At 46.5% G+C, this 12,791-nt stretch overlaps 1 protein-coding gene across 1 annotated transcript in view; it reads right to left on the bottom strand.

The window, feature by feature from the left end:
* NIBAN2 (niban apoptosis regulator 2) overlaps nt 1-12,791 on the bottom strand; it is a 117,897-nt gene that overhangs the window by 27,183 nt on the left and 77,923 nt on the right. The window contains exons 3-5 of the mRNA XM_060250732.1: nt 12,240-12,368; nt 9,067-9,172; nt 6,538-6,705 (exon numbers count right to left, since the gene is read on the bottom strand). Of these exons, the coding sequence (XP_060106715.1) occupies nt 6,538-6,705; nt 9,067-9,172; nt 12,240-12,368 (403 nt within the window). The remainder of the gene's footprint in view (nt 1-6,537; nt 6,706-9,066; nt 9,173-12,239; nt 12,369-12,791) is intronic.

Below are 12,791 nucleotides of genomic sequence, written 5' to 3'. Positions count from 1 at the left end.
CAATGTGCATTACTTTGCACTTGGCCACATTGAACCTCATCTGCCAAGTTGACGCCCACTCACCCAGCCTCAACAGATCCCTTTGGAGTTCCTCACAATCCTCTCTGGTTCTTACCACCCTGAACAATTTAGTGTCATCCGCAAACTTGGCCACTTCACTGCTTATGCTCAACTCCAAATCATTTATGAACAAGTTAAAGAGCATGGGACCCAGTACCGAGCCCTGCGGCACTCCACTGCTTACTGTCCTCCACTGCAAAGACTGCCCATTTATACTCACTCTCTGCTTCCTATTAATTAGCCAGTTTTTGATCCACAAGAGGACCTGTCCTTTTACTCCATGACTTTTGAGCTTACTAAGGAGCCTTTGATGAGGAACTTTATCAAAAGCTTTCTGGAAGTCAAGGTAAACAATATCTATTGGGTCTCCTTTGTCTACATGTTTGTTCACCCCCTCAAAGAAATGTAACAGGTTAGTGAGGCAAGATCTTCCCTTACAGAACCCATGCTGAGTCTTCCTCAATAACTCGTGTTCATCAATGTGCCTACTCATTCTGTCCTTGATAATGGTTTCTACCAACTTTCCTGGTATTGAAGTCAGACTGACCAGCCTGTAGTTTCCCTGATCTCCTCTGGAACCCTTTTTAAAGATGGGGGTGACATTTGCTACCTTCCAGTCCTCAGGAACGGAGGCAGATGTCAATGAAAGATTACATATTTTTGTCAGAAGATCCACAAGTTCAACTTTGAGTTCTTTCAGAACTCTTGGATGTATGCCATTCGGACCTGGTGACTTATTAGTCTTTAATTCGTCCATCAGTTGTAGGACCTCCTCTCTTGTCACCTCAATCTGGCTCAGGTCTTTCAACACCCCTTCCAATAGAAGTGGCAAACACTTCTCATCTTCCACAGTGAAGACGGAGGCAAAAAATTCATTTAGCTTCTCAGTCATTTCCCTATCCTCCTTCAGTAATCCTTTGACCCCTTGGTCATCCAAGGGCCCCACTGCCTCCCTGGACTACTTTGATGGACTAGGGTCGTGACCTATAGTCAAAATCCCAATGCAGAAAGATCACATGGGCTGGAAAACGGCTCTAACCGAGAATCTGAAAAGCCACCACAAATCAGATAAAGGACTATTTGTACTGCATAACTGAACTGCATCCAAGCATGGTATTTGGCTGTTTTCACTTTGAAGGAAGCAAAACAAGATTCTAGTCCTCAAGGCCAAAAGCCTGCAGGCAGTTCCTGCAGCCCAAGTGTGACATTCTTGGTTTCATTCCACCACCAATCTCAAGATAACCTTTGATAAGAGAAGCCCAGGAGTGTGGCTGTCAAGCCTCCTGACCCCAGGGGTCACAGCTTGGAATGGCCCAAAAACAATGTACCCCCCCCCCCCAAACTCAAAAGCTGCAGGGCCCCTTTCAAGGTGTATATTGCAGTGAATCTATCCTGCAATATACTAGTTCTGCCATGAGATGAACTAATTCCACACATCTGGAATCAGAAGCCAGAGCTCTACAAACAACCGCATGCTTTGCAGGTAAAAGGTCCTTAGTTCAAGGCTCAGTTAAAAGATCACAGACAGCAAGGGCTAGAAAAGATCCTCCTCTGCCCCAGGCTCTTGAGAGCCACTGCCCTTCAAGCAACACTGAGCTAGAGAGTGACAAATGGTCTGGAAGAGGAAGAAGAGGAAGAAGAAGAAATTGGATTTATATCCCGCCTTATACTCTGAATCTCAGAGTCTCAGAGCAGTCACAATCTCTACCTCCCCCCCCCACACACACACACATAATAGGCAGCATTGTATGATGTTTGTTCCCAAACTTTAGTGGTCCTGAAGGTCTCTCTCAAATGCACTTGCATTTAATGTATTTGGCTGCCAAGACCCACCTCTTACAAGAGCCCTGCTGAATCAAGCCAGGGATTCGCCTCGTCCAGATGACAAAGGTATTGCTGCAGCCTAGCAGCCAGTATTCTGTGGGAGACTGCCCTCTGCACATGAAATAGTAGAGTCCAGTAGCACCTTTAAGACTAACACGTTTAATTGTAGCATAAGCTTTCGAGAATCACAGCTCTCTTCGTCAGATGCATGCACAAAGAGAGCTGTGATTCTTGAAAGCTTATGCCGCAGTAAAATGTGTTAGTCTTAAAGGTGCTACTGGACTCTTTCCTATTTTGCAACAACAGATGAACATGGCCAACTACTCTGGATCTCTGACCCTTCACGTGAGGTTCTGTTTTGTCACTGAAAAAGTCATTCATTTGTCCAAAGCTACATCCAGTGTCGATGAGTTCTGTAAGTTAACTGTGTACCGCATGTGACATGCAAGCAAGTAAAAAGGCGAACCCAAGCTCTGCAGGCCAAACCCCCACCCCCTTAATAAAACAGTAAGGCTTTTGAGAGCCAGTTTGGTGTAGTGGTTAAGTGTGCGGACTCTTATCTGGGAGAACCGGGTTTGATTCCCCACTCCTCCACTTGCAGCTGCTGGAATGGCTTTGGGTCAGCCATAGCTCTGGCAGAGGTTGTCCTTGAAAGGGCAGCTGCTGTGAGAGCCCTCTCAGCCCTACCCTCACAGGGTGTCTGTTGTGGGGGAAGAAGATATAGGAGATTGTGAGCCGCTCTGAGATTCAGAGTGGAGGTGGGATAAAAATCCAATATCATCTTCTTCTTTAAGCCCAGAAGTGGAAGAGGCACAAGTGCTGCTGTCTTCCTCTAAGGCCAGGCACCCAAACACTCCCTTGTAGCCAACGCCCAGGGAAGGCAAGACGAGGCAGAGCAGCCCTGGGATCGGTCTCACCCACCTGCCATTTGACCTTGGTTATGCAACAGGCAGCCTAGTGCCTGGCTCCAAAAGGAAGGTGGCAAGGAGCCATCTCAGCCAAGCGTTTCATTAACCTTCATGGCAAAGTTAGGAATTGAAAGGGGGGAAGGCACCGAAGAGAAAACACCCAAATGCTGCAGCTTGGAGGGGGAAGGGAGTGAAAGGACATGTCAAACACTGTGACCTGGGAGGGGGGGTGTCTCTGCCCAGCTGGAGGTGGGAAAGAAATTCCAGAAGTAGGTTCCCCCCACCCCCAGGGATAGGAGAGGGAGGCAGATGGCCTTTTGCTCAGCGAGCCACTTTAATGCTCCCCCACCAGCATTCCACACAGACCCCGGAGCAGGAAACCAGCCAAGGGAGGGATGGAGCTGGATGGGTGGGGACCTCTGTACAAACAAACGCCACCCACTACCAAGGAATGCCCCACCCCAGGAACAGTGAAAGGCCCGGCCAGTAAAGGGGCTCCCTGTTGTCTGAGCAGGTTCCAAGGCCCGTTAAGGAAGGGGAAGGTGTACAACCAGGTAGGGCACAGTTCCTTCGAGAGGCGGCAAAAGGGGAGGCAGCCATTGGTGAGACACCCTGACAGTCTGGATTGAACTGGAAGGGAAAGAGCTGGAACTGTGTACAGAGAGCTTTTAAAGCAAAAATAAAAGATGAACTAGGAGGCAAAGGAGGGGAAACAAGGCTAAAAGGAGATGCTCAGAAGTCTACACAAAAGGCCAGTCACATCAATAACCTCGTCTCCCCTCTCTCTTTTATTTATTAGCTTTTTAAAAATTGTCACTCACCTGAAGGGTTTCATGGCAACTTACAACATTCAAACTAATAAGGTAACCCCCCCCCCCCCCAAAAAAATATATATATATAGTAAAAAGTAAAGGTAGTCCCCTGTGCAAGCACCAGTCGTTTCCGACTCTGGGGTGATGTTCCATCACAACGTTTTCACGGTAGACTTTTTAAAAAAAAATGGGGTGGTTTGCCATTGCCTTCCCCAGTCATCTACACTCTCCCTCCTCCGCCCCCCAGTAAGCTGGGTATTCATGCTACTGACCTCGGAAGGATGAATGGCTGAATCAACCTTGAGCCGGCTACCTGAACCCAGCTTCTACTGGGATCGAACTCGGGTCGTGAGCAAAGAGCTTGGACTGCAGTACTACAGCTTTACCACTCTGCCCCATGGTGCTGCTCTATATAATATTAGTATTAAAATATGTGGCTAGCACCATACCACTATCAAAACTGCCCAATCATGTGCTTACCCGTCAAAGGCCAACCTAAACAATTCAGCGGAAACTACACAAGTCCAGCAGGCCACGGGTGTCATTCAAGAGTGCATTCTTCAGGGTAGGGACCACAACTGAGAAGGCCCTTCCCCTGATGACAGCTAACTGAGCAATCCTGGGGTCCAGCACCTGCAAGAGGCCCCTAGACGACCATTAAAGGGAACACGGGGGTTGTAATAGGAGAGGAGGTCCCATCAATATGAGTATCCCAGACCACCAATAGCATTGAAGGTTAATACCAACACCTTGAACTGGATCTGGAGACTAACTGGTAGCTAGCACAGCTGTTGCAGAATTAGGAGTAATAATGAGCTGACCATGATGTTCCAGTCAGTGACCTGGCACCCGTGAGCTCTGTGGCTGTGCAACGAGAGTTAAACAAATGGGCTGGCTAGTCCAGTGAAGGCTGCATCCAGCCTGCTGTTCTCCCCGTGGCCAATTTATTACCATGGGGCTAAACCAGCAAGTTCTTTGAGAGGGAGGGTAACTTGAGGCCCATGAGCATTTTCCGCAGCCTTCACGCTTTCAGATTTTGCCAGCTCTGCTGACCTTGCCCAACCGTGGTCACCATCTGGACCCAAGCAGTTAAGGCCAGGATTGGCATTCCTCCCTGGGTATTTGGCATCACCTGCTGAACTAGAATGGTTAATCCAGGGACACCAACTGCATTAATGCTGAGTTTGTGCCGTCTTTGGAACCATCAGAGATGCATGCCACTGGCAAAGAAAACCCAAGAGTGTGACTTCAAGACATTCCATGTCCAGTGGGTAATTGTTTTGACCACTGGACTTGGTTTTCTTTAAAACCAGGTCCTTAGAATAAGCAGCTGGCTATTTAAACACAAACATGCATACAGCTTGGGACACAGCCATGGGAAAAAAACCTCTCTGGCTTCACCTGATGCTTCACTCCCACCCCCAGACTGTCAGAATTCTCCACTTGCTGCAGCAGATATTGTTTCTATAAGATTTTTTAAATTATTATTAAAAAAAACAGAGCAGCCAGACTTTGCTGTGGCTGGCAAAGAGTAACTCTACACCCACAGCAAGTAGAGGTTCTTCATGCATGGTGCCATGGGCCAGGAAAAGGGACTGGAACATTTAAAAAAAAAAACTCAATCTGAAGGTCAGCTTCCAAAAACAGAGGCAGCATAGTGTGGGGGTAAGAGCCATGGACAGAGATAGGGAAGACCCAAATTCAAATCCACACTAGCTCATTTAATGACTTTGGGCCAGATTGTTTCAGAGGATGTTTTGTATTTTGGAACCTTCAGGGGTATATGCCTCCAGACTTTGCACGAGCCCACACTCAGTAGGAGTGTGTCACGCATGTCACTGAGATCTTTGGAGAATTCCATACTTAGTGTCACATAAGTTAGCCCAATAACGACAGTCCTGTTGGGCAGGTTACTATCACCATCATGCTATAGACGGGGAGATTGACAGCAGCTTGCTAGAGTCCACCTGGTGCAAGTTTGTGTTGGAGGAGAGATCTGAACCAGGGACCTCCCAGATCTCAGCAAGTCCTCGTAACCACCACACCATACCAATGCTCTAGAACAGGGGTGGCCAACAGTAGCTCTCCAGATGTTTTTTGCTTACAACTCCCACCAGCCCCAGCCAGCATGGCCAATGGCTGGGGCTGATGGGAGTTGTTGGCAAAAAACATCTGGAGAGCTACCGTTGGCCACCCCTGCTCTAGAATCAGAGTTGTCAAACATGCAGCCTATGAGCCAGATCAGGCCCCCCGGAGGGCTCCTATCAGGCCCGCAAGCAAGTCACACTCTCTCTTGCTTCTTTCTGTATCACAGCTTGCTTTGTCAGGATTTCTCAATCGCACAGGAGTTACAGAGCAAAGTCTCTATTTTCTCCATTGGCTGAGGCTCCTCTTTTGGGGAGGACGGGGGGGTGAGGAAGAGCTTGCTTTGATACTGACCACAATATTGCAAAAGTGCTAATACTTTAAGTAGATTTTGTCTAAGTATATAAAAATGTAAGTAAAGTTAAAAATATATATATTTAATTGTGTTTGTGTCCTTTATAAAGTTTATATCTCCACTACCTGGCATTACATTTTATAATACATGTGACCTGGCCCGACAAGGTCTCATTTATGTCAGATCTGGCCCTCAAAAAAAATGAGTTTAACACCCCTGCTCTAGATTAAAGATCACCACAGGATGGCTACACAGTACATACAGCAAGTTCAGAATTCACAGTGAATGCAGGCCCATTTGCATTTCTATCCAGAGATTTAAAGTTAAACGGCTGGAAATTTTGCCTTTCTACCCCCTTCCCTCAAGATGGAATTCTAGAGATGTTTCCTATTGAGCCCCCCACAATATAGACACAGCCTCCTGAAACCGAGAAGGGCGAGCAAACGGGAAGTGCTATAGCCTTCCTTAAAGAGGGACTCCACGCCGCACATACCGTTGTTGCAGTGCCGCACACAGTCCTGGAAGACAGCCCGCCACTTCTCGTGTTCCTTGCCGGTCATCACACAGAAGTAGTAGTGCCGGGCATAAGGATGCCAGAGGATGAGTGGGAACTGGGTGGGGCACTTCAGTAAGGTGGCATTGCCAGATTTGGGTGCAGGACCTGAAGAGGAAAGACAAAATACGTGAGTGGCAGGAGGTGGGAAAGCCCTGCCAGGATTCCAAATGCATTAGTCTCAACATTATTCCACAATTCAGTCTGTTCTGGAAAAATCAGCAAAACAAAGGCTGACTACATCAAGCATCCCCTCCACAGAGGCCGCCTGTTGTGTCTCAAAATGCAGGGCCGTAAGACAGAGGTGTTCCACCAGGAAACCAACAATAGTTTCCATCACGGCAGGTAGCCTCCTCTTTTTCTTCCATCTTTTTTTGTTTCTGCCTCCTCCTTACCCTCCCCACGAGGTGGCAACGCAGTCCCGAATGGACTTAGATTCAAATGATGACGTCATCTGGAAATTACTTTAAGAATGTAAGGAATTACTTATTTGTAATATGTTTGATGTTTTTAACTTCTGTTGTCCATTGCTCAGAGCCCTCAGGGATACTCAGGGATTGGGTGATCCATAAATTTAAAGTATAAATAAATATAAATAAACGGGACTTGCTGCTTTGGCCTCACATCATCCCACAGCCAATCAGTGGCCACTCCTGTGGCATCTTGGCATTATCTCTCCCGCTGCAAAGGTTAACAGAATTACTTCGCATCCAAGGAGGCTAGCTATTGCATCTCTGCATGCCACTGCTTCAAGAAACCAACCAAGGGCAGCAACGTGAGAGGCAGCTGACGCAAAGGGCAAGCAATTCTGCCATACCACTGAAGAAGATGGAATCAGTCCAATAACTCTCAGGGTAACACAACTGCCGGCTCTCAAAGGAGGCTGCCAGCTGCTTTATTGCACGAGTCACTGCTCTGGGCTTAGGCACCATCCAGACATACAGGTTTCCATCAAGTCAACATTAAAGCATGTCTCTCACACAAAAAGGGAAAACTGAAGAAAGCTTTGAAGGGCCTGCAGCCAAGGGTGCAAGGGGCACAGCTGCACTGTGTGCTGACAGGCTGCTGGACTACTTCCACAACAGGAGAGACTAAGCATTTTCTGCCATGTGCCAGGAGACACGCAGATGTGCAAGCCATCTGAATTTCCCTGTCCGTGGCAAGTTTCCAGAAGACAGAAGAAAGGAGCAGAAACATCTGGAAAGCTTATGGTCAGAGAGACACAGACATTGCAATACGAGCGGGTGAGGGGGCTTAGCCCCAGGTTGCCAGATGGCAGCTAAAACAGATATGGTTCAAGTGGTGCTGAGAGAGAGGGTCTAGGGGTGAAGGACATGAGAAGTTAAACTAGCAGAGACAGAACCCTAGACTAGGTAGAGTTCTGGCTGGACCCAGCCATTTCCTACATGAGGTGAAGGGGGAGAGCTGCTTCCCAAGATGCATGCAAACACCTGCAAGAGAGCAAGATTCTTTCTATGCCCAAGGGCTGTGATCATCAAGACAACAGCTGAGGATCCGTAAGTGTGCTTCGCCACATAGACCAAGCTTGGGGCGAGCTCAACAGTAGAATTTCAGCCAGCTGCCCCAGACCTTACCTAACCTGCTACACCTATCTGCCCCCTCCCTCCCCCCCCCATAAGTACTCTTCTACTTGTTGGTTTTGCTGAATTTTCGTCACCACTTCCCACCTCAGGGCTCTCGTCCTGAAGAGAGAAACTCACTTCAAGTGGGACCATGCTGTTGCTGACCAGTTTCTAACAATATCTTTTCTTTTTGACCTCCTGATTTTTTTTTTTAGGGAGGAGAATGCCCTCACTCGGCCTCTGTCCTCACACTCTCAATGCAGACTCACATCAGAACTTGTTGGTGCACTAAGCACTGTTTCTCTCCAAGAATGAGAGTGATTATGCTTTGGAGCCCCTCCTCCCAAAACTCCCAGCCTAGTGTGGGTCTCAGGCTTAAAGTAGGACAATAGCTGTCTTCCTCCTCAACACTGTTCTGGTCCTAAAATCTGCTTCCAGAGAACTAGGCTAAAAAAGAGCTCATTTGAACGTAAAAACAGCCCTGCTGGATCAGAGCAGTGGTTCATTAGTCCAGCTTCTGATTGCACATGGTGGCCAACCAGTTCCTCTGGAAGGCCAACAACAGGGCATGGAGGGGATGTTGCCACCTGGCATTGGGATTCAAAGCTTGACTGCCTCTGAACATGAAGGTCCCCTTTAGTCACTGTAGCTAATTGCCACTGATAGACCTATATTTTGAACTGTGAAATGCTGGGAAAAGCACAGCCTTTAGGAAGCCATAAACCAACTCACTCCAGAAAGGAAAAAAACCTAGATCCTGTTTTAGCACCAGGAGGTTTGCTCAGTGAACTTCTGCCTGGAAAGAAATATCTTCAGCAACTTCAGATAACCCAAAGAACTTTTCCGGCTGTAGCTATTTGTCCACAACTGTCAGGAGCGTACTCACCTGGCAGGTTGTTGTTGATCAGTTCCAGATATTGCTCCACGGAGGTGAGAATTTTGTACCCAGCACTGTTGATTAGAATTCGGGGCTGCAGCCCCCTCTCATAAGCCTGGAGGAGAGGAAAAAGTCCACACATGATGTTTCTACTGTCTCTAAGAAAGAAAACTGACACCCAATACAGTAGCCTGGACCCACCTATAGTTGGAGGAAGCTTTCAAAATCTGCTGAACAGAGAGGGGCTTGCCACATTTGACATGGAAATTTAAATCCACAGCCAATTCATTCTCTCTCAGTACAAGATTGTATTACGTTAATTACAACATCATGGCCTCTTTTCTCTCCCTCCTCCCCCCCCCCTCTTTTTCTTTCTCCCCCATGAAATGTACTTTGGGATTTTAGTATGAAATTTCTTGTCTCCCTTTCATGGTTTACCCCTTAAGTACTCCTACTTGTTGAATTTCACTTAGCCAGCACCAAATAATTTGTTGATACGATTATAGAATGTGTAATGATTTTTTTTGTTAAAAAAAATAATAGTATATATGCTAGGTCTCCATGTGATGTAAGCTTTACCACATTGCTGTGTCAATACTATGTGTTATCTTGTAACTTCCAAGTTTCGTACCATTACTTGAAAATTAATAAAGCATTACTTATTGGGGGGAAAAAACAGAGAGGGGCAGTATAGAGGTCTCAGGTTCTCTGTCCCAACAAAATCTGGGCACTGCACAGAACATCCCTGTATTGTGCAATTGCATCATGAATTTATATGCGCCTTGTTTTCAACAAATTTCTATCAGGCCCCATCATTCCACTGGTCACCTAGCTGTGTCTATGGAGTAAAAGGACAGGTCCCCTTGTGGATCAAAAACTGGCTGAGTAATAGGAAGCAGAGAATGAGTATAAATGGGCAGTCTTCGCAGTGGAGGACGGTAAGCAGTGGGGTGCCGCAGGGCTCGGTACTGGGTCCCATGCTCTTTAACTTGTTCATAAATGATTTAGAGTTGGGAGTGAGCAGTGAAGTGGCCAAGTTTGCGGATGACACTAAATTGTTCAGGGTGGTGAGAACCAGAGAGGATTGTGAGGAACTCAAAAGGGATCTGTTGAGGCTAGGTGAGTGGGCGTCAACGTGGCAGATGCAGTTCAAGTGCAAAGTAATGCACATTGGGGCCAAGAATCCCAGCTACAAATACAAGTTGATGGGGTGTGAACTGGCAGAGACTGACCAAGAGAGAGATCTTGGGGTCATGGTAGATAACTCACTGAAAAACTCAAGACAGTGTGCGTTTGCAATAAAAAAGGCCAACGCCATGCTGGGAATTATTAGGAAGGGAATTGAAAACAAATCAGCCAGTATCATAATGCCCCTGTATAAATCGATGGTACGGTCTCATTTGGAGTACTGTGTGCAGTTCTGGTCGCCGCACCTAAAAAAGGATATTATAGCATTGGAGAAAGTCCAGAAAAGGGCAGCTAGAATGATTAAAGGGCTGGAACACTTTCCCTATGAAGAAAGGTTGAAACGCTTGGGGCTCTTTAGCTTGGAGAAACGTCGACTGCGGGGTGACAGGATAGAGGTTTACAAGATAATGCATGGGATGGAGAAAGTAGAGGAAGTAGTACTTTTCTCCCTTTCTCACAATACAAGAACTCGTGGGCATTCAATGAAATTGCTGAGCAGACAGGTTAAAACGGATAAAAGGAAGTACTTCTTCACCCAAAGGGTGATTAACATGCGGAATTCACTGCCACAGGAGGTAGTGGCAGCCACAAGCATAGCCACCTTCAAGAGGAGTTTAGATAAAAATATGGAACAGAGATCCATCAGTGGCTATTAGCCACAGTGTGTGTGTGTGTATATATATATTCCTGCAGGCAGACAAGATGTCTTCCTCATTCTCACTGCCTATCATCCTTTCAGGAACTGAACCTGGGATGTGGGGCTGGCCCAACCATCAGGCAAATCTGCCAAGGACACCAGATTTTGAGGGGCATAAAGAAGGTGAAAGGAGCCTCCTTTGCTGGCTTGAAGGGAAGCTTAGCATTAACTGCCTTTCAGGATTTACTCTGGACTTCTGTAGCTGTCATGATGGAACACGGAGGGTTTCTCAAGAGTGTCAATGTTTAATTGTTACAGTGTTCATTTTGAATGCCCATTAAGTAAAACATTCATTCTAGACTTCTCCCATTTCTCTTGAATGGGCAGATGTTAAAATCATAGTTTGCCCGGTGGTGATGGTAGAAAAGTGCTGTCAAGTCACCACTAACTTATGGCAACTCCATAGGATTTTCAAGGCAGGAGACATTCCAAGGTGTTGTGACATTTCCTGTCTCTGCGTTGCAACCCTGATACTACTTAGTGGTTTCCACCCAAATACTAACCAAAACCAACTCTGCTTAGCTTTTGAGATGCAATGAAATGGGGCTCGCCTGGGTCATCCATGTCAGAGCACAGATGCCAAAAAAACCTTCGTCTGGCTCTGGTGGGACCATATACACTACTACAGATTTTTCCAGGTGGGCAGCCGTGTTGGTCTGAAGCAGTAGAACAAAGCAGGAGTCAAGTGGCACCTTTAAGACCAACAAAATTTCATTCATAATGTAAGCTTTCGTGTGCTAAAAGCACACTTCATTAATAGTATGGAATGGCAAGCAGTCCTAAATATAGAGAAACTGGGCAGTGAGTTAGTATGCAAAATCATGGAAATGTCATGATTTTGCATACTAACTCACTGCCCACTTTTGCTATATTTAGGACTGATTGCCATTCCACATACTATTGTCTGATGAAGTGTGCTTCTAGCACACGAAAGCTTACATTCTGAATGAAACTTTGTTGGTCTTAGAGGTGCCACTTGACTCCTGTGAGCACCAGTTTCAAAAATAGGGATGTTGACAGAAAAACTAAGCAAGACACTCCAGCCCACTAGCACCTTCCATCCTGCGCCGCCAGCTAAGCCAAATGGAAAGATTCAAAGCAAACTTCTCCCCAAGTAGGCACTCCAAGTGCTTCTCCTCTTGGAGCAGCTTATCACTGGAGACCTCTTTAGAAACACAAGAGAACTCAACAAGTGCTGGGCTCCTGATAAGATGGCACCTTGCAGCACACAATTGCCTTCCTATTCCCACCAACAAGGACAACAGACCCATTATAAGTAAGGATGGGAGTGGCTCACCAGTTTGTTTTCATAGAGCACCAGCCCATAATTGTGTGGCACAACACTATAGCGGTTTCTCCACTTCTTATTTTCTTCCATGTACTGGAAAAGGTTTCCCGAGAAGATGGTGCGATCCTCTAGTGGAACCTGGTGAAAGAAGAGAGGGGAAATACTCAGCAAATGCTGCAAGCAAAGAGAAATGCAACTGCGGCAAGGAGAATCCAAGATGGATTTTGCCCATGATCTGTCCCTCAACAGGAATGTAATTGTCAGTCTCTTCTGCTAGTTTGAGACCAGCAACCTCCATTAACAGGGTAGCAGTTCCCCCTAACAAATTTTCCGCATACTACTGAAAAAGCAATGCATGACGCTAAATGCCATCTTAGAAGAGGTATTCCCTCTGGCACAAGAGAATGGCTGTTGCCTATTCCAAGAGGATAAATGCTGAACGTAGGCTATCTAAAACATGTGGTTTGTTCTTCAAAAGCCCTGCTTTATTCAGCACAAATGTATGCAGATACCATCACATCAATGTTGAGATTAAAACCTCATGATTAAAATAGACTGTGA

The sequence above is a fragment of the Heteronotia binoei genome, chromosome 12 (genome assembly GCF_032191835.1).
Source record: "Heteronotia binoei isolate CCM8104 ecotype False Entrance Well chromosome 12, APGP_CSIRO_Hbin_v1, whole genome shotgun sequence".
Classification (NCBI taxonomy): Eukaryota; Metazoa; Chordata; class Lepidosauria; order Squamata; family Gekkonidae; genus Heteronotia; species Heteronotia binoei.
This window is presented reverse-complemented; position numbering and strand designations above follow the sequence as displayed.